This window comes from Arvicanthis niloticus, chromosome 1 (genome assembly GCF_011762505.2).
Source record: "Arvicanthis niloticus isolate mArvNil1 chromosome 1, mArvNil1.pat.X, whole genome shotgun sequence".
Taxonomy (NCBI): Eukaryota; Metazoa; Chordata; class Mammalia; order Rodentia; family Muridae; genus Arvicanthis; species Arvicanthis niloticus.
In genome coordinates, this window is record NC_047658.1 from 8,319,077 (window position 1) to 8,339,948 (window position 20,872).

General features: G+C 43.8%; 1 protein-coding gene across 7 annotated transcripts; it reads left to right on the plus strand.

Moving 5' to 3' along the window:
* The first annotated feature begins 244 nt into the window (after positions 1-244).
* Positions 245-13,216, plus strand: LOC117705191 (uncharacterized). 7 transcript variants are annotated; one of them, XM_034497542.2, is made up of 5 exons: positions 245-648; positions 2,303-2,367; positions 8,213-8,339; positions 8,636-8,734; positions 10,380-13,216. In XM_034497542.2, exons 1-5 carry the CDS (start codon positions 618-620, stop codon positions 11,531-11,533), a joined length of 1,476 nt encoding a protein of 491 aa, XP_034353433.2. In that variant the 5' UTR covers positions 245-617; the 3' UTR covers positions 11,534-13,216. The 7 variants fall into 7 exon arrangements, with proteins under 7 accessions (XP_034353433.2, XP_076787657.1, XP_076787648.1 ...); XM_076931542.1 differs by having other exon boundaries at positions 246-676; XM_076931533.1 differs by having other exon boundaries at positions 246-624.
* The last annotated feature ends 7,656 nt before the right edge of the window (positions 13,217-20,872 follow it).

Consider the following 20,872-nt stretch of genomic DNA (forward strand, 5'->3'; position numbering starts at 1 on the left):
TGCGCCTCGCCAACAGCGAAAGGCAAAACGGAGAATCTGTCGTCGTCCTGAACATTCCTACAGTGAGTTACAAGGCCTAGAAATGTCCAGACTCAGGGTGTGGTATCTCAGAAATCATTTCAGCAACTTTGTTTCAGGAGACAAGTGCCACGCAGTTCCTTTTCTAGACTACATTTCCCAGAAACATGTGCGACTCTACACAACTTCCGGCTCAAACCTACTCCAAAATCACATAGTGATTCTCTGAGATTGGCCCCTATCATGGAAAGGGCTCGTGCCCGGGATGTCAGCCCTACATAGTCTGAGAGTTTCGGTCCGAGTTTTATCTGTGTCTAGGAACTTCGCGCACAAAATTCCAAATGCGGAGCGAGCTCCTCGGCCCGCCTCAGGCCATGCCCTGGCGGGAAATCCGAGAATGGATGCCATTTTCCCCGCCAGTTCCAATCGCTGACTACATTTCCCAGAAGCGTCCGCGAATTCTAGACAGCCCCTTCTTTTGCTTGCGGGACCCTCGTCGTCCGGGGACGGGAAAGTGTAAGGCGAGCGGCCTAGGCCCTTGTTAAGGCTCCAAAGGTGCGGCCCTGGGGTCTGAAGGGAAATACCAGTCAGTATTTGAGATGTCAGGTCAGTGGGAGCTGATCGAGCCGGGTGAGCAGCAGTGAGGCTTTGGCTGTGTGTAAGTGTGACCTTAAGGGACCCCAGGACGCCCCGAGTGCGTGGCTGTGATTTTGAGGTTTCTTTGGTGGGTGTGTCAATGGCCTGTGAACATGCGCAGAGCTGTGTGTGTACGTATGCACATTTTCTTTATTACTATGTGTGATTAATAACTTTGTGGCTGTGTGTAAGTGTGGTTGCGTCCCCGTGTGTTTGGACCTATTGTGTGTAACGGTGTAACTCATGTGTATGAGGGAATCTATCAGATAATCTGAAATTACGCTTCCGTGACTGTTAATCTGAGGGGCGCTGTGTGTATGCTTGTATACTACGTCTATTGGATGCCTGTGACTCTGAGGATGTTTGATTATGTAACTTTATGTGATACAATGAGCTTGGTTGAATGTAGTTGATTTTTGCTACTTTGTGGGTTTCTCCCCCCACCTCCATCCTTTATACCTCCCCCCCCTCCTCGCTAGGCAGGAGAGACCGAAAAATAGATGAGAGAGAGAGAGATAGAGCGAGAGAGAGAGAGAGAGAGATAGAGAGAGAGATATAGAGAGAGAGAGCGTTGAATCTTCGAGCATGTCTACTAACAAACCATAACCAACCCCCTGAAAACCAACAACCACCAATCTTGCTTGTCTGGACCCTAGCATTTATGTACCCTCTGAAAAGTTCTCAGAATTTTAGATGTCACACAATTGCAGAAACTATCTGCAGCTGGCAAAACCATGCCTCTACCAGAACACAAAGTAAACCAGCTGCTTTGAAGTCGCCCCACGTCCCCATACCTGGGATTAAAACAAAAACATACTCCTAGAATATTTATGCGGGTTTTTTTTGTTTTGTTTGGTTTGGGTTTTTTTTTTTTTTTGGTTTTGTTTTTCGGTTTTTCGAAACAGGGTTTCGCTGTATAGCCCAGGCTGTCCTGGAACTCACTCTGTAGACCAGGCTGGCCTCGAACTCAGAAATCCGCCTGCCTCTGCCTCCCAAGTGCTGGGATTAAAGGTGTGCGCCACCACTGCTTTGGTTTTTGTTTTTGTTTTTGTTTTTTTTAATGAGACCAAAATTCCAGAATTCTCACTACAATCAGAAGATGCTGTAATTGTCAGGCTGACTGTGTATGTCTTAGCGGCTGTTGTGTTGAATGTGTGATTGTGTATTGCGTACCGATTGTGTATAACTCTACGAGGGCAACTGGAGGTGATTATAACTATTGTGTGGCTCTGCAGTGTGTGTGCTATTGTGACCGTTTGTAGCTCTGTGGTTTTATGTGGTGTTGTATTTAAAGGGTTCTGTAAGTGTGGGTGTGGTTGGATCCTCAGGATGGATGTGTGACTGTGGATATCCAACCATACATTGTTGTGCTATGGTTTGGGTAGGGTGTGCTTGTGAGGATATCTGTGGTTCCTTGGTGGGTGACTGACAGCAGCTGTAGGTTTGTAGATTTGTCGTGCCTCTGACTACCCAAGTGTCTCCAAATTTCTGTTGTAAGAGACCCCAGTGAGATGAGAACAGATTCCAGTACTGGACAACATAGGCTTCATTCCTTCTCTGACTCATTATCATGAGAGCCTAGACGTCTCTCTGGGAAGCCTTTTTATTAAAAGGCTCGGGGCTTCATGACTCCTATCTTGTTCCCCAGCTCTGCTCCTCCAGAGGTACCCAGTGGAGAAAAGAGGAATGGCTGTGGACCACGCCAAAAATAAGGTACGCTGGGATATCTGTTGGGATGACCCACAAAGATTGTACTTTCTGGCTATAAAAAAGTTTGTTCTTGTTTTTCAGTTATTATTTGGAGCTAGCAATAACTAGCTAGCAGGATATGTAAATGTCACTTCCACCCTTGCCTTTAAAAGTAAGGTGACCTTCCCCAACATACCGAGTAAGGAATGTATCTTTTTGCATAATAAAGAGCAGATGGCTGGAGCTGGAGCAGGAAGTAAGGGGAACAGGAAGTAAGGGGGTGGGACTTCCAGGCAAGCAGAGTTGCCAGCAGACAAAGATGGAGGCAGAAGGCTGCCCGTACACATAGAAGCAGGTAGTGAGAACCACATGGAGAGACAGAATGATGGAGAGGTCAGGATAAGTTAGTAGCTGAGAGACTGCCTCAGCATAACTTTTAACAGCTTTAAACTATATAGATGTCTCTGTCTTAACACAGACTCATCAAGTAACCTGGTTCTTCAAATTATTCATTCATGAGAATAGTGGAAAACTCAAGACACATACGGCCTGTGTTCTCCCTGACTTCCTTCTGTTTAGTGGTCACATGTTAATATAGGAATCAGACAACTTCACTTTTTGTTTCTTTCTAAACACATATCTGTGACACGGTTATTTCAAAGAATTTGGGAAACAGCCACGTTAAATCTTTGCTGCACAAAGATAACCTCTGTTTGATCCTTTTCCTTTTCATGATATTTTCAAGGGTGGGATCTTGCAGCATTAACTATTTCGTGTATTTGAACTGACAGTTATGTGTTGCAGTTGTGTGGCTTGGTTGTTGTTTGCTTTCTTTTGATTTTTGAGACAGGCTGGTCTCAAACTATGCATGTAGCTAAGGATGGCCTTATACTTCTAATTCTTCTGCCTCCACTTCCCTGAGCTGCAATTACATGTATAAATCGCCATACTTCTGCATGTATATATGTGCACCACATACACCAAGTGCTGATGGAGGCCAGAAGAGGGTGCCAGAGTCACTGGAACGGAAGACAGGAGGTTGGAGCTACCATGTGGAGGCTGGGAACTAAGTCCAGTCCACTGCAAGAGCAGGAAGCGCTCTTATCCCTGAGCTGGTGCACTCAGCCCCCATTTGAGTTTTTTGTTTAGCTGGTTGTATTTAGCTCTGTATTTAGCTCACAGTATAACCCAGGCCAACTCCAAGCTTTAAATCAGTGGTTCTCAACCTTCCTAATGCTGACACCCTTTAGTACAGTTCTTGTTGTGGTGACTGCAAACCATAAAATTATTTTGTTGGTCCTTCATGAATGTAATTTTGCCACTATTATGAATCATAATGGAAATAACTGATTTATCCAGAACCACATGATCATCTAGAACCACTGCTCTGGATTGCCCTGCCTCAGCCTCCTAAATACTCCGTTACTGGTATAAGCCACCAAGCCAAGTTCTATACAAGGGTTTGAGTCCTGCTTTTCTTTTAAAAATCCGAGCCAGGCAATGGTAGCACACACTTTCAATCCCAGCAGAGGCAGGCAGATCTCTATGAGTCAGAGGTTAGTCTGGTCTACATAGTGAATTCTAGGACAGTTGGGGCTATACAGAAAAAATTCTGTTTCAAAACAAACAACAGAACTAGATGAGAATCAGGCTGATTTCTGTGAGTTTAAGGCTAGGTCTTGGTCTATATATTGAGGAATATATAGTGAGACTCTTTGTCCCGTCCCCCTGCCCCCCCAAAAAAATCTAGGGTTGCCTTATTACAAAGAACAAAAAAGCCTTATGCCTGCACTTTACACTTTATAAAACCATTACTCTAACACGTACAATTTACAACATGGTTTTTACAAGTTAAATTTTCATCAGTGGTTTATAAATATCGTCATTCTGTCTTGTAACTTTTAATCCTTTGGTATTGCAATATTAAAATAATAAGTGATGATTAAGAATAATAGCCTGTGGGGTTAGGGATGCACTTCAGAGTACTTACCTGGTTCATATGAGGCCTGGGATTGTCTCCACACCACATTAAGCTTCCACACGGGAAGTCCTGTAATTCCAGCACTTGGGAGTTAGAGGCAGAAAGACTAGAAGTTCAAGGTCATCCTTGGCTACATAGTGAACCTAAGGCCCTCACAGACACACGAGATCCTGTCTAAAAAACAGGTCTGACAAGATAGCTCAGCAAATACTGTGCCTGCTGCCAAGCCTGATGGTATGGGTTCAATCCCTGTGACCTGCATGTTGGAATGAGAAAACTGCCACCCCCCACAGGTTATCCTCTGACCTCCATTCATGCACAATTAAACAAATGTAATTTAAGAAATATTGTAAGACTCTAGCGAGCAGAACCTTAGCCGGAGACCCCTTGAGTGAACCACTCAGAGACTAGAATCGCTGCAAAAAAACAAGAAGAATTTTTATGTTCCAGCATGCTGGGGCCATCCTGCATCTGAGAAAGAGAGGCAACCTCATGATGCTTGTTCAGTGAGCTCTTATACAGTCCTTAGGGCAGCAGCCATGAGGCACAGTGTGATTGGCAGAATAGTGTGACTTTTAAAACTGATTGGTCTTCAGGGAATGAGTCAGCAAGGACCTCCCTTGTCTGTGCTTGGCCAGCAGTCTGTGGTCCATGTGCTCTGGGCTCCCCCTAACCTGCAGGTCAGTCCCCACCCCCTGTGGTCTGAGGAATGTTAATTAGTCTCTCCCTTCTGGAGGGGAGGGCTGCCTTAGTGTTCTTCTTCCAGGAGGGGAGGGATCTGGTGAAATTTTTCTCTTCAGTATAACACGAATTTTTAAAATATTGAGAAGCGGGTTGTTGTGGGATTAATTTTTAAGAATGCACACATTTGTTTAAGCAGAGACAGCACTCTGGAACTCCTGTCTTCTCTACTTGCTATCTCTGTCTCTCAAGGATAATGTTTATTTTTGTCTTCTGTATCCATAGATTAATATTTGCTTGTATTATATTTTATATAAACAGAATCACAAAATGTCTATCCTTTTTGTTGGTTCCTTTTATTTTATTATTTTATGTGTATGAGTACACTGTTGCTGTCTTCAGACACACTAGAAGAGGGCCTCATATCTCATTACAGATGGTTGTGAGCCACCATGTGGTTGCTGGGAATTGAACTCAGGACCTCTGGAAGAGCAGACTCTTCTAGAGTGCTCTTAACCGCTGAGCCATCTCTCCAGCCCTTGTTGGTTTCTTTTGCTGGGTATTATATTTTACTTTTCTTGAAGGCATTATTTAATAGTATATGTTATAAGTGACATGAGAGTCACCCACGCTGCTAGATGTAGTTGAGAGTTATTCCTTTACTATTGCCCTTTACATTTTCATTGTGAGAAGTCAGGTAAGGTTGCATCTGTAATCTCAGTACTCAGGAAGCTGAGGCAACAGGAGTGTGAAATTGAGGCCAACCTGGGCTACAGAGTGAGTTCCAAGCCAGTGTTCACTGTCTACAAGACCCCATATCAGAAAATACATTTTTTAAAACTGTTGCAGATGGCACAGCTTATGTTGTAGAGTGAAAAATTATAAAGACCATTTTGTGAAATATATGCAGGTTTTTTCTTTGCCCTTAGACCTGAGCAGAAAGAGTGCAGGTTCCAGAACTCGGAACTGGATGTAAGATTTCAGGCCTTTACTGCCAGTGCCCCGGGATACATTCAGGGAAGAGCAACATTCCTCAAGCCTCAGGGTAGGGAAGTCCCAAAGCAAGAAGACACGTTCCTGACCACAGAAAAAGATACAAGTCATCTAGGTGGGGCTATGGCAAGCGAGAAATAGTTAACCTGAAATAGTTGGTAATGACAGGGTAGGGCACAGTGACATGGTAAAACCACATTTTTGAGAAGAATGAGTGTACTGAGTAATTTCCATGGCTATTAACCATTCAGGGTGGGTTTCTCTGGAATGTTTTGCTATTCTTATGTTATGTATCCTTGGCAACCCCTCACCCCCCTTCCCACTCCCCTGGTTTGTGGCTTACCCCTTTAAAAACCCTCCTCAGACTGACCGGCTTTGTCAAACTCTACTCCTGCGCGAGTGTGCAGTTTGACCACTGGCTGCCAGCTTTCTTCCCTAATAAACCTCTGCTGATTGTATCCAGGTATGGTGTCTTGGAGTTTGTGGGTGGTCGCGACTTCCTGAGACTTGAGTATGGGTCTCCCAAGTTTGGGGGTCTTCAATGTCACTGTCATTTGAGTTGTTTTCAACGTTAGGCGATTATGCACAGCACATTTTGTGTCTTTCAGTAACATATACAATGTGTGTCTTTTGTTTTATGTAAATCCCTAGAGGTAACATTGCTAGCCCTTAAGTTGCACATGCGTTCCACTTGACTTGATGCTGACCTCCCGAGGTGGTTTTCTTAATCTGTATTTCCAGCTGCGGTGTGTGAAAGTACACATCAAGACAGGGAGCTTCCCTACAGATAAAGGGAGTAGTTTACAATAAAATAGCTGGGCAAGATTGCAGGACTTAATTCTAGCACTTGGGAGGCAGCGGCAGACAATTTCTATGAGTTCAAGGCCAGCCTGGTGTGTGTACATAAGTTCCAGTGTGATCCTGTTTCAAGTATCACATAAATAGGTAGAATTTGTTCCATATTCTCACTCAGTAGAGTTCTTCTAACAAGGAAAGTAGTCGGTTTTCATCTGACTGCTGTAAGCATTCATGGAAAGACTAGTGTAGTGTCTAGGGTATTTCTTTCCTTACCCAGTCTTACTTTCTCAGAACCTTCCCTCACTCCAGAACAGCCTTGAATAAGATTGGCCATATCCTACAGTACTTAAGGTAACTGACGTGTCTTACTTCCCTGGCATTCCACTGTCCAGGTACAGTGGTGTGCATATTGTGGCCCAGCCATTCAGGAGGCTGCATTTGCTTTCCAGTGCTGACATTTGTGGGTGATGAGGATTCCTGCCAGGATCTTGGTCCCCATTGACTCATGCTAGCTAGCTAATCCTCCATCATCCCTCAGTGCCCCTCAGTTTCAAGCAACATTAGTATTTTCATTCAGCAAATCACTGCCTTTTCCCAAGCACCGTGATGGACAGGAGATCATGTGCTCAGGGAAGTAAGCGTAGACTTGTAGAATAAACTTGTCCTGCCTGGACTGTGATCTGATGAGGTGGCCGTATGCGTCACTTAGCTGGAAAGACTGGTGGAGAAGCCAAAATCATGTCTACAAACTAGCATTTAACAATGATAGAGGATGGGAAATGGGGTTGGTATTTTCGAATGTTGAAAGATTTGCTAGCTTATGAGGCTTTGAGAATCTAAGTACAGATCTGAGACTCTGTTGGCATCTATGAAACAAGTTGAAGTCCAATAGGAAATGTGGGTGATGCTGATCTTCTCTATGAAAATAAGTTTTGCTTATTTCAGATAGGGACAAGGATGATAATGGGTGATTCTTATAAGTTTGACCAGTGTGTATAAGCTGTTGAGATTGTATAGTCAAAAATCAAAACATTTAGCCACCAGAAAAATAATTTGTACTAATAAGAAATGAATTAATGTCTTGGTGTTGGAAACCAGGGCCTTATGCACATGTTCTATGACTTGATCACACTATATAGCTAAGGCTGGTCTTGAACTCACTATGCAAACCTGGGCTGACAGCTCAGCTCCAACGGAATCCTCTTGCCTCACCCTCCCTGGTGCTGGGATTATAGCTGTGCAGCACCATGCCTGGCTTTGTGTCCTGTTTCTGAATGAACAGAGTCCAGACGTTCTGGGTCTTGGTGACATCATGTCGTGGCTCATTTGCCCAGCCTGACAACACAAGCACCAGCATGCACCAACACTTTGGAAGCGGCTTTTGTGTTATACACCTGGCTGTGTTTATTGTTTCAGAACCCGCTGGTGTTCAGTGATGTGTCTCTGGACTTCTCTCAGGAGGAGTGGGAGTGTCTGGGCCCTGCACAGAGAGACTTGTACAGAGACGTGATGTTGGAGAACTACAGCCACCTGCTCTCAGTGGGTAAGGGCGCCTGTGCCTCGGTGCAGCCATCTCTGCAGTGTCTGCTTCTTCCTCAAGAGGTTTCTCAGCTGCCTTTCAAGTCTGCCACCTGAATTCCTGCTCCTTGTTTCCACATGAATGGTTTCAGCTGGGCTGAAAGAGAAGCCTGGGAAGCAGGCCGCTCCCGCGGGCTGTGGCTGAAGCTTCTTCCTCTTCCTCGTCTTTGGCTGTTCCTGTCTTGGCGTCTCTTGCTTGGTGATCAAGGGATTGCATCTGTTTCCCACAGCATAACTATGTTCCATATCTTTTCTTGTAAGCAGGACTTCACATTCCCAAGCCTCAGGTGATCTCTTTATTGGAGCAAGGCAAAGAGCCCTGGATGGTTGGTAAAGAGCTTACAAGAGGCCTGTGCTCGGGTAAGTGAGAAACACTAGCAGGGCATTGCCTGCAGGGACAACTCGCTGGTGATCCAGGAAACTGCACCTTCCCATCTTACTTTGTTTTAAAGATTATTTATTTAATGTATGCGCAAGTGCTCTGCCTGCATGTATACCTGCATGTGCCAGAAGAGGGCATCAGATCCCATTATAGATGGTTGTGAGTCACCTTGTAGTTTTAGGAAATGCCCTCTGGAAGAGCAGGCAATGCTCTTAACACCTGAGCCGTTGCTCCAGCCCCTTGGTTGTTATTTTGTAAGCTTCTGCCAACAACTTAGGTCTCAGTCAGAAAAGCAAGTTCATGTTTTAAAGAAAGCTCTTTTTGTTGTTGTTGTTTTTGTTTCATTTATTTATTTATTGTATGGGGTGAGTGTGTGGGGGTCAAAGGACAACTGAAAGTTCGTTCTCTCTGTGCATGGTGTTGGTGCAGGGGATCAGACTCAGGTGATCAAGTTTGGTTTTGTTTTTACATGGGTACAATTATCTAACTGGCTTCTCAGTCTTTCCCTTCTCTCCTCCATCCAGAAGTCAGATACCTAAAATCCCAGCCTTCTAACAACCTGATTCACCCTCTGGTGACCAGGCTCAATACCAAAACTTTTTTCTTTCTTTTAAAGATGTATTATATGTGTATGTGTGGGGCTGGGTGTATGTGGTATGTGTGCACCAGATGTGGTATTTTATATTCATGGGTCCGAGTGTGTGGTGTGTGTGCACCACCAGTTGAGGACTGGTGCCCACTGTCAGAAGACTTCATAAAATCCTCTGGAAGTAGAGTCACAGGTATTTGTAAGCAGCTGTCTGGGCACTGGGAACTTAACCACAGTCCTTTGCAGTAGTGGCACACATTCTCAACCCCTGGGCCATCTTTCCAGAACCAGTCCTGAGGCTCTTTAGGACCCATCATGAACTGCCTCAGCAGCAACACAAACATACTGCTGTCATTCAGAGAATCTCAAGGGTTTTGAAGTTCCATGGCAGAAAACCAGGACAATGGGGCAGTGTATGTTTATAATCCTAGCAACTAGAGAGACTGGGGCAAGAGTTCAAAACCAGGCAGAGTTACATAATAAGACCTTGTCTCAGGAGGGTCCCTTTAATGCTCGTACTTGGGAGGCAAAGGGTCTCTTGAGTTCAAGGCCAGTAGGGCTAGATAGTGAGACCCTGTCTCAAACGAACAATGAGCAGAACAACAAATGTATTATTTTTTTTCATTTTTTGTGCCCAGTGCTTTTTTTCCTCCAAATTATTCTGACCTACATCCATATTTAAAAATCATTGTTAGAAGGTGTGCATTGGTGGCTCGTGCCTTTACCCCAGTACTGAGGAGGCAGAGGCAGGCCGATCCCTATGAGTCTGAGGCCAGCCTGGTCTACAGAGTGAGTTCCAGGACAGCCAGGGCTACACAGAGAAACCCCGTCTCCAAAACAAGACAATGCTTGTTGGTAATTTATTTCCACTGTTGTCTCCTCTCTCCCATGGTTAGTCTCCCTGTCTCTGTAAGCCTGTGTCATTTACTGACTAGACAATACATTCACTTTCTCTTTTTCATTTCCAGTATGAAAGTTTAAGTTTTTTCAAACAAGAGAGGAAAAGAATATTTGCTATTTTTCTTTTCTTTCAGCTCTGGAGTCGATGTGTGAAAGCAAGTTATTATCTCTAAAGAAAGAAGTTTATGAGATCGAATCCTGCCAGAGGGAGTTAATGAGACTTTCAAAGCAAGGCGTGGAGTACTCTAGTTTCAGAGACGTCCTGGACTGCGGAAGCCCAGAGCTGCTCGCTGGTGAATACATGCCCACGTTTGTTCAGCAGACTTTCTTTACCCTACATCAAATTATTAATAATGATGAGAAACCCTATGAATGCAAGAAATGCAGAAAGGTCTTTACCCAGAACTCACAGTTTATTCAACATCAAAGAATTCATATTGGTGAAAAATCTTACGAATGTAAGGAGTGTGGGAAGTTCTTCAGTTGTGGGTCACATGTTACTCGACATCTGAAAATTCACACTGGTGAAAAACCCTTTGAATGCAAAGACTGTGGGAAGGCCTTCAGTTGTAGCTCATACCTTTCTCAGCATCAGAGAATCCACACTGGTAAGAAGCCTTACGAATGTAAGGAGTGCGGGAAAGCCTTTAGCTACTGCTCCAATCTCATTGACCATCAGCGCATCCACACTGGGGAGAAGCCTTACGCGTGCAAAGTGTGTGGGAAAGCTTTCACAAAGAGCTCACAACTTTTCCAACACGTTCGAGTTCACACCGGTGAGAAGCCTTATGAGTGTAAGGAATGTGGCAAAGCCTTCACTCAGAGCTCAAAGCTTGTTCAGCATCAGAGAATCCACACTGGGGAGAAGCCCTACGAGTGCAAGGAGTGTGGGAAGGCCTTTAGTAGTGGCTCGGCCCTTACAAACCATCAGAGGATCCACACTGGGGAGAAGCCCTATGAGTGCAAGGAGTGTGGGAAGGCCTTCACTCAGAGCTCACAGCTTCGGCAACATCAAAGAATTCATGCTGGCGAGAAGCCGTTTGAATGCCTTGAATGCGGGAAGGCCTTCACTCAGAACTCACAGCTCTTTCAACACCAGAGAGTGCACTCAGATGAAAAACCGTATGAATGTAATAAGTGCGGAAAGGCCTTTAATAAGTGCTCCAACCTTACCCGGCATCTGAGAACTCACCGTGACGACAAGCCCTGTAGCTGTGACGAATGTGGGGAGACGTTTAGTAACGAGTCAGACCTCACTCGCCATCAGGAAACCCATACTAATGAATAATGATCCCTGCTTGAGAGTTCCTCTCTCTGACGTTGTTTGACTAGATATTTACATTTTCATCTGAATTATTTGACTGTAGGTTATGAGTTTCAAGCCTACATGTATTGTCTTTCTCCCACACCAATGCCAGTGCTTTTCAGGTCCCCCCCCCCCTTGCTTGGAGGCTCGCCATACTGTTTATGTTTGCTCCTATTTTTAGGTCTGTCTTTTGTTTTTAAACTATGTTTCTGATGCTTGGGCCAACAGCACGGTGTTTTAATTGTGTGAGCTTTAATGAGCTAAGTTCCTCGTGGAGCTCCAGGGCTGGGTCTGCCACGGTGCCAGTCATACTGCTGTCTCGTGAGCTTGTTCTGAGGCGGCGCCGGTCGCGCTGCTGTGTCTCGTGAGCTTGTTCTTATTTTTATTATAAGTGAGAAAAAAAGAGAAAACTAGAAACTCCAAAGCTCAGACATGAAGATGAACTGTGATTGTTTGATTATAAATGACGACTATCAAATCGGTAGGACCAGTTCTGTGGAAGACGTGTAGTTAGGGTGTTTGTGTTCCTCCTCCATCTGCTTTTCTCATGCTAAAAACTCATCTTGCTTTTTCAGCATATATGGATTCTAATTTTAAAGACTTACTTAATGTCTTTTAAATGACTATTGTTCATGTTATGGTTGCTTCTGAATTTTTGCATTTATAAAAGTTGTCTCCATTAATATGACTCCAAACTTCCATTTATATGTCTGATGTTTTGTTTCTCCTAAAAACGAGAACATTTAATGCTGAATTTATCTTCTCCTTGTATGCTATTTTGATCCTTTTCACTAACCCTAATCCTAATGTCATGCCAGAAAGGTAATTACAGTTTGGAAAGTATTGTTTTTCCAGATTTTTTTCTTATATGTTATCAGCAGTTTATTTCCTCTTTTACATATTCATATGTATTAGTTTGCTGTGAGAACCCAGTGAACTCGTAAGTAGAACTTATAGATCTAGTCCTAGCCTACACTATGGGTTTAATTAAAGGTTTCTTAGTTGTTGTTTGTATACCAAGTTTCCTAATTTTCTTTATGATTTGTGGAAAGGGTCTTTGGGATGGGGCTGCCAGGGTTGGAAACCAGGGCTTCGCATTGCCGGGCAGGCACTCTCACTGAGCTGTGAAGAGCTCACTGGTGAATTCTAAGCTACTGTTAGTGTTAGAACTGCTAACACACTTCTCCCAGCTTCAGGAAAATTACTTTTAACTGCCACATACCATTATCAAAACTGGAGGATTCATCATGGAAAAAAGAAATAATTATATGAAATAAAGCCTTTCATCTACTGCTTATTGAATCACAAGTGGGAAAAGGGTATTGTGGATAGTCTTTGTCTAGAATTCATTCTCTCTCTCTCTCTCCCTCCCTCCCTCCCTTCCCCCCATAAATTTTACTTTGTAGCTCTGGCTAGACTGAAACTCGATACATAGTCCTGGTGAGGCTGAAAAACAGATCTGCCTGTATCTGCCTCCTAAATGCTGGGATTAAAGTGTGTGCTGCTGCCGGGCAGTGGTGGTGCATGCCTTTAATCACAGCACTTGGGAGGCAGAGGCAGGGGGGGATTTCTGAGTTTGAGACCAGCCTGGTCTACAGAGTGAGTTCCAGGACAGCCAGGGCTATACAGAGAAACCCTGTCTAAAAAACAAACAAAACCAAAAACGTGTGCTGATACACCCAGCTTCAGACTTAATTTTTAATGTTGTACAAATAACATCAGTCTGAAATTCTGAAAAGTTTTGATGGATAGTTGAAGTCACAGCTATCAAAACAGCAGGAAGGGATGAAATTAGTTTTCCTTATTCTCCAAAGCAGAAAACAGAAGCATTGTGTGGCAGTATTTCTCGGGAGATGTGAGTGAAAGAAAATTTTGAAATAGGCCCAAACTAATAAAATAGCAGGACCCTGTTATTCCTTTTCCTTAACCTAAATAGTTAAAAATGCCTGTCAGCAGGTTTGGGCTCAGTTAATTAGTAACAGAAAATATAGAGTTATAGGACCAAAGACGAAGGCCTGTTGAGCCTCCCAAGGACTTGGGTAGACCCATAGATAAAAATGGTATACAAGGACACTTTTAATTAGAAAATAGGGATGTGCCCTGGAGTATGTCTAAATGAATAATGGGCCATTTGGTGTTCCTCCAAACCCTTTCCCCCTCCCCTTGAGGTCTTCTCAAGGTCCAAAAAACTACAATTTAAGTTTAACTAGATACTATGCTAACTTAGACTGGTACAGTCTGCTGATGTAAAACAACCAATCATGTGTACCCACGTAAAAATCTCCCCAATTCCCCCCACCCCTTGACTATATAAGTCCTAATTCTTACAGCCTCGAGGTCAGTCCCTCTATCCCCTATGTGAGATATGGGGATATGGACTGGCCCAGAGCTCTGATATTACACTGCCTCATGTGTTTACATCAAGCTGGTCTCTCGTGAGTTTTTTGGGTGGGCGCCGTCCTGAGACTTGAGTGAGAATCCCCCTTTGAGTCCTTTCATGAATAGGTACCTGGGGTAGGGACCTAGTAACAGAGGAAAGGAAGGATGTCATCAAAGCTTGACTCCGTGAGCTAGTGAGCTTTTTTGGAGTTGCATGTGAGAGTGTGGGTGAGAGGTTACAAGAGCAGAAAAGACTTGGAGACAGCTGTGTCACCAAAAGATCATCCCAGGATGGGCCACAATTCACAAAAGCCGAAAACATGGAACACACTGAAGAGCTTGCAGCCAGCTGAACCAGTTAGAGATTGATTCATCCAGGCTGCTCAGTAGGCTTGGTCCTTACTGCTTATAAACCTTGGAAAAGGAGGGAATGTAGTGTGACTTATTTTGAATGCATTACCTTTTAAGGATCCCACGTTGATAATTAACTGGCCCTTTAAGAGAACTGCTTGACCCTATGACCTTCAGTTTCAATGACCCCTTGAACTTCTGGGAACAGGAGACACTGTATAAAGACAGCAGAGGCTGAAAGAGAAGGTGTAGCCACCTGGGGCCACAGACCAGCTGGGTTCACCTGAAAGGGGGGCTGGAAATGAAGAAAGGGCGAGAGAATCATGAAGCCAAGACAAAGTTCTCTGATCAAGACTCGAAGTTTAATATTCAGCTCTTCTAATTTAAAGGGAAAGCCCCACCAAACCCCTTCTTGTTTCCGCCGCAGATGGGTGGGGGAACCCCATCCTTAGTCACAGCTGGAGATGCCTCTAGGCAAGCTCAGTGGGCAGTTTATTCTTCTAAGTTCCTGTAGCAGGTTGTATGTGCAGCCAAGGTGGTTAACTCCACCTAGGTCCTATTATTTGGTCTATTGTAAACAAGGTCTTTCAGGCCTGCTCAAGGCTTGGGCTAGGGCACAAGAAGGGAGTAGAGTAGGATCCAGGTGGCCAAAGGACAGGGTCAGAGTGCAGTTAGAGAAGATGGGGCAGGAAGAAGGAAGTCTGAGCAGGGCTGAAGAGAAGAAATGAGAGTGAGCATGAAAATAGGAGACTGCTGAGCCAGAGAAGGTAGTGTTAGCAGACAGTTCAAAGCGAAAGGGGCCAGCAGAGTGAGAAGAGAGGACAGTTGGTGGAGAAGACGTTAGGAGACAGAGCTGAGCAGATAGGCTAGAACAGTTGTTACAGTTTGGAGCTGCACATATTGGGAGAACGTGGAGAACAGACTGTTGAAACACACTATTCAGGAGTGAGAGAGGAACAGTTGGGAGAAATATTGGAGGGGGCTAAGCTGGAAACAGCGAAGAGGGCTGCCAGGGAGAACTGGTTACTGTGTTAGAAATGGAGACACTAAAATACACATTTTAAAAGAAAAAGCACATATTTTGCAAGTGGCGCCTAACAAGGGGCTGGCTGTTTGTAGCAAAAAGAGATAAGAAAAGAAAATACATATTTTACAATAGACCTGATGAATCTAGTCAATTTCAGGGATTTCCTAAAGCTTTTGTGTTGTTTCCTTCTTGGTTTGTAAGGAGGGTTTCTGCACAGTACAATATTTTCACTTCCCTATAGAACAGTGGTTCTCAACCTGTGAGTTCAAACCCCCCCCCCCGCAATCCTTTATCTCCAAAAACATTTACATTGTGAATTATAACAGCAAAGTTACAGTTATGAATTAGCAATGAAAATAATTTATGGTCAGGGTTATCACAACATGAGGATCTGTAGTAAAGGGGCAAATTAGGAAGGTTGAGAACCAGAACATCCTCCAGGATGGAATGTTTTATCTCAAAGGAAACAACAGGTTTCTTTGACCAGACTAGGAAGAGCATAGAGACAGCAATAACAGGATTAAATACCTGAGTATTAAAACAATACTTCTTTGTATATGAGTTAAGAGAACAAACCCCTATTCTACATTTTATCCCATTATAAAGGGGACTGGAGGAGGATTGCGAGCCTGATACCACGTGGGGCTATGTATCAAGCCTCTGTCTCCAATAACAAATGATTTTCTAAGTCTATAAAATACTTAAGCCTGCCACAGACCACGCCAGCTGGGTGTGGGGGTCCCCGGGATGAGGGTTCTCAAAGACTAGGTGGGTAAAGATTTGTTGGTGACAAACAGAAATAAACACAGAGGAAATTTGAATCTGTGTATTTTGCAGACCTCAAGCAAGGGTTTTTATGCATAGAGGAACAGGTATTACAACTCTAAAAAGATGTGTTCAGTGAAGCAATCAAATAGAGTAATTATTATAACCATTTGGCACAAGAAAATACAAAATCATTCAAGTATCACAACTTCTAAAAGATGTGTTCAACGAAGCAATCACGGATGGAACAGGTACATCATTATCACTTAACATAATAAAGCACAAAATCATTTAATGTTGATGGCATACTTCTAAGAGCAGGTTCATAAGACCTTTATGAGCACTTATTAGTAACATCTAATTCCTACCTTTATAAATCTTCAAAATATAATTGAAAACTATTTTTAATTCTTCTTTTAAAATAATTCTTTCTTTACCAATGTGCCCAAACGCACTTCCGACAACACATGCATAGCCATACAAAATCATTTATTGTTGGGAAAGTTTTTGTCTGTCCTAACACTATCATGGAGTTTTGTAAATGATTTGTGAAGTAAAACACCTACTTCCCTGGAGATAAGGTCATAAAGTCCCAGTCTAGGCTATCAGGAACATCTCACGAATAAGAAAGAGAAATAGAAAAAGATAAAACAGACACATTGTCATGAGAACTACGACTCAGTATTTTTCTGCAACCAGGAGTTCCACAACCGGTTCCAGGAGGGCTCCTCCTTTTGGAGTTTATCGCCTCAGTCTGTGGAACTTGTCACACAGAATCTACTGGAGTTGGTGTGGCAGAAACCAAAAAAGATACTCCAAGTTTTTAGTGGTGACATAGGACTAAAGCTGACTGACACAGAATGAGAAACTGAAGTGAATATTTAAACTTAAAAGGAACCCATCTTTGGGAGTAATGAATGAAACTGTGGAATTAATGATACAGATTGCACAACTTTGTAAATATCTTGAAATTTAGAAAACACTTTAAGGGGGTGATCAGGATGGGATGCCATTTTTATCAAATCAAAACTGCACAGTGGTGGTATGTGTGTTTAATCCCAGCACATGGGAAGCAGAGCCAAGTGGCTCTCTGAGTTTGAGGCCAGATTGGTTTATAGAACAAGTTCCAGTACATCCAGGGCTACACAGAGAGACCCTGTGTTGAGGTAGCCCCCCATCCCACACACACACATACGGTATCAATTGGCTACGAAGGTGTGCCCCTCTATTCTCAATTGTTGACTGTGTGCCAGTGGCACCAGGGTGGCAGGGTATGTAAATATGTGTCATTTCCACAACTGTTCAAAAGGAAAGGCAAGCTGCCCTGGGGAAGGAACCTCTCCTGCTGTACTAGTAGTTCTTTTTGTATAAAAAATTGCGTTTTGAGCAAGGCAGTGCTAGCAGCTGAAGCTGGAACAAAGAGGAGATGACAGAGGGACAGAAGCAGATCAGGAGCAGGGCAGCGAGGTAGAGCCACATGGGGAGACTCAGTGGTGGAGAAGTTGGGCTGAGTTAGATGGTCTAGCAGAGAGACTGCCCCAGCAAGCAGGCCAACAACCTTTTACTATACAGATGTTTCCAAGCCCCTCAATAACCTTTCCCCAAAACAATAACAAAAAGTAAAGATTGCCAGGAGTGGTGGCACACGCCTTAAATCCCAGCACATGGGGGCAGAGGCAGGCAGATCTCTTGAGTTTGAGGCTAGCCTGGTCTGTAATCGTGAGTTCCAGACCTGCAAGAGCTACACAGTAAGACCCTGTCTAAACAGAACAAAAACTTAAAAGTTAGGAGTTTTGTAAAATATATGAAAATTCTGAACAAATGTAATTTTTATAGAAAAATTGAATGGATAGCAGAATTGACTAAAAAAGGTTTTTTTGTTTGTTTTGTTTGTTTGTTTGTTTGTTTACATGACTGGGCAGGAAGACAGAGGCAGGACTTCAGGATTCAAGGGAGAGGCAGAGGCAGAACTGCTGTGCTGGGAAGCAGGACAAGGCTGGAGAGCTGCAGAAGCAAAAGCATACAATCATGTACAAGCCAGGGAACAGCGACCCCAGGGCACCCCCTGATTAGGTCTAGGGTAGCAAAGATGGAATATAGATTTTAGTAATTAATAATTGAGGAGTATCAGAGGGGAGAGTGTTAACATCATGGAAGTTTGGGAGTGGCTCAGACATTGAGCTGATAATGGCATATTCAAATATAAGCTGTGTGTGTGTGTGTGTGTGTGTGTGTGTGTGTGTGTGTGTGTTTCATTCGAGAATCCAGACTATTGGGGCAGATAGCAAGGAACTCATGCCTACACTGCCAGGGAGATTAACGTGGATTAGTCAACTACAGCTACAATATGTAGACCAGGCTAGTCTCGTACCCACAGGCTAGCCTCGTACCCACAGAGATTCACCTGCATCTGCCTCCCAACTGCTGAAATTAAAAACACGTGCCACCACTCTCCACTTTTCTTTATTTTTGATTGATTTTCTATTATAAATGCAATAGAAAAAGCAACATAAAAGCCTGGGATATTAGACACCGCATGTGATAAACCAGTACATCAGTGTCTGCTCTGAGGGAGACAGTAACAATTCTCAGCTTTCATTAATTACCTTGGGTCGACTTTTGGTGTGCTTCATTCTTGAAAATAGTGACTCACGAATGGAGTTGCTGCCACAAAGCTCTATTAGTAAAGTGTGATTGTGAAATGAGGGACATTTACCACACTGAAATAGGCATTGGTGGTCTAGAGCAAAGAAGAAACTGGCTCTTCCAGAGGACCTGTTCGAATTTTAGCACCCATGTCAGACAGCTCGCAACTGCCTATAACTCCAGCTCCATGGAATCTGACACCCTCTCTTGGCCTCCTCCGGTACCTGAATACACATTGCATACACACATATAGTTGAACCATTTAAACTTATCCTTAGGAGTGAATGAGACTCAGACTATGGTTATTTTATTTGACTCTGACAATTACTGGGGGGTGGGGAGTAATCCCTAATTACTTTTCTAACTGCTTGTCTACTTCCCCATTGGTATACCCCAAATACTTGCTCTTTCTCCTGGTCTTATGCTCATGGTCACGCCCTTGCAGTGCCTCACCACCACCTTCAGCAAACCCACCCGCCCACAACTGCCCCTCGCACTAGCACTGCCACACATCTTGAGGGGCAGGCGCAAAGTGGGAAGGGTTGTGCCGCAAAGGACTCTGGGGCTGGTAGTTCTTGGGGGCCAGAATGAGCCGCTCGATAGGTTCTTGTGGGCCTCAGCTTGCTCCCTCGGAGCACTTAGCCTGTTGGGAAGTGACCTCACAAGCACGTGCGTGAGGCGAGGGGTGGTGAGTTAGGCTGGTTAGTGGAGACTGGATCTGGGGCAGACAGGAGATAGAAAGGAAGCCGGGCGAAGGGGACCCAGAGGACACTGCGAGTCGTTGTACGTGTGAGGGAGTGTGTCAGTGTGTTATTATGTATAATAACTATGTGACAAGGTCCAGCTGTGACGGAGTGTCGTTTGTGTCACCGTAGATGTGCATACCTGTGTTCATGCTTGTGTGTGACTGACTGACAGGAAAACTAAATGTGTCTGTGACGTGTTACTGTGCATACATTTTCAAAAGAGCAAGATGTGGCATTCTGTGTGCCTCTTTGTGTGTTTGTATGATTGTCCACCTGTTTGTGTGGCTATAATCGCAGTGGAATGTGTAACAGCAGATGGGATTTTATGACCATCTGTTTCTTCAGGCATAATTGTGACAAGATACAGATATATGACCTTGGGAGTTATGCACTATATATGTGACTGCATGTCAACTGACTATCTGCTATGTATGACCTCTTCCCCCCACCACCCGACACACTCTGTAGGGTCATATGATTGAGAGATGGTGGCTGTGAATGTGACCGTGCAGTGCTGACGGGTGAGATCATGAGTTGATGAGCTGGGCTCTACTTTGTGATTGTGAGGTGGGAGGATATTAAGATTACTTGCCCAAGTTCACATGGTTAATGAGCGGTAGACCCAGTACTCAAACACAAGCACTTTTTGGCTCTAGCCGTCTTGCTTTAAAAAAAAAAAAAAGTTTTTAATTAAAATTTTTGTATTTTATGTGTATCGGTATTTATCTGAATGTTTGTCCACCAGCAAATACCTAGGACCCTTGGAAGCCAGAAGAGTGTGTTGGACCCCCTAGAATTGAAGTTACAGATGGTTGTAAGCCATAATGTATGTGCTGAGATCTCAACCCAGGTAACTGGGAAGAGCAGCCCGTGCTCTTAACTGCTGAGCCATCTCTCTAGTCACCTGCATATCATTTCTAATTAATAAATTGCTTTGGTCCCTGCCCCCCCCACCACCACCACATATTTTTGACGGTTAAGAACAGGAGAGGATGTTGGCGAGAATTATCTCTAGATAATTGGGATTTTTAGGTCATGGAAGTTTCATATGGACAGAGATTTCTCTTCAGTCTGTGACTTACACAATGGAGTTCGAAGACATTGTAGTTAGCCCATACTGAAACTGGTTTCTTTCAGGGAAGGAAAGTCCATTTTGAATCCCATTTCTTCCTCATAAACCACTAGTTCTCAACCTTCCAAATGCCAAGGCCCTTTCATACAGCTCATGTTGTGGTGAACCCCCAACCATAAAGTTATTTTGTTGCTACTTCATAACTGTAATTTTGCTACTGTTATGAACTGTAAATATCTGATCTGTAGAATATCTAATATGCAACCCCGAAGGGGTCATGACCCATAGGTTGAGAACTGTTGTGTAATTCCTTACAGTGCAAGGCCACTGAATTG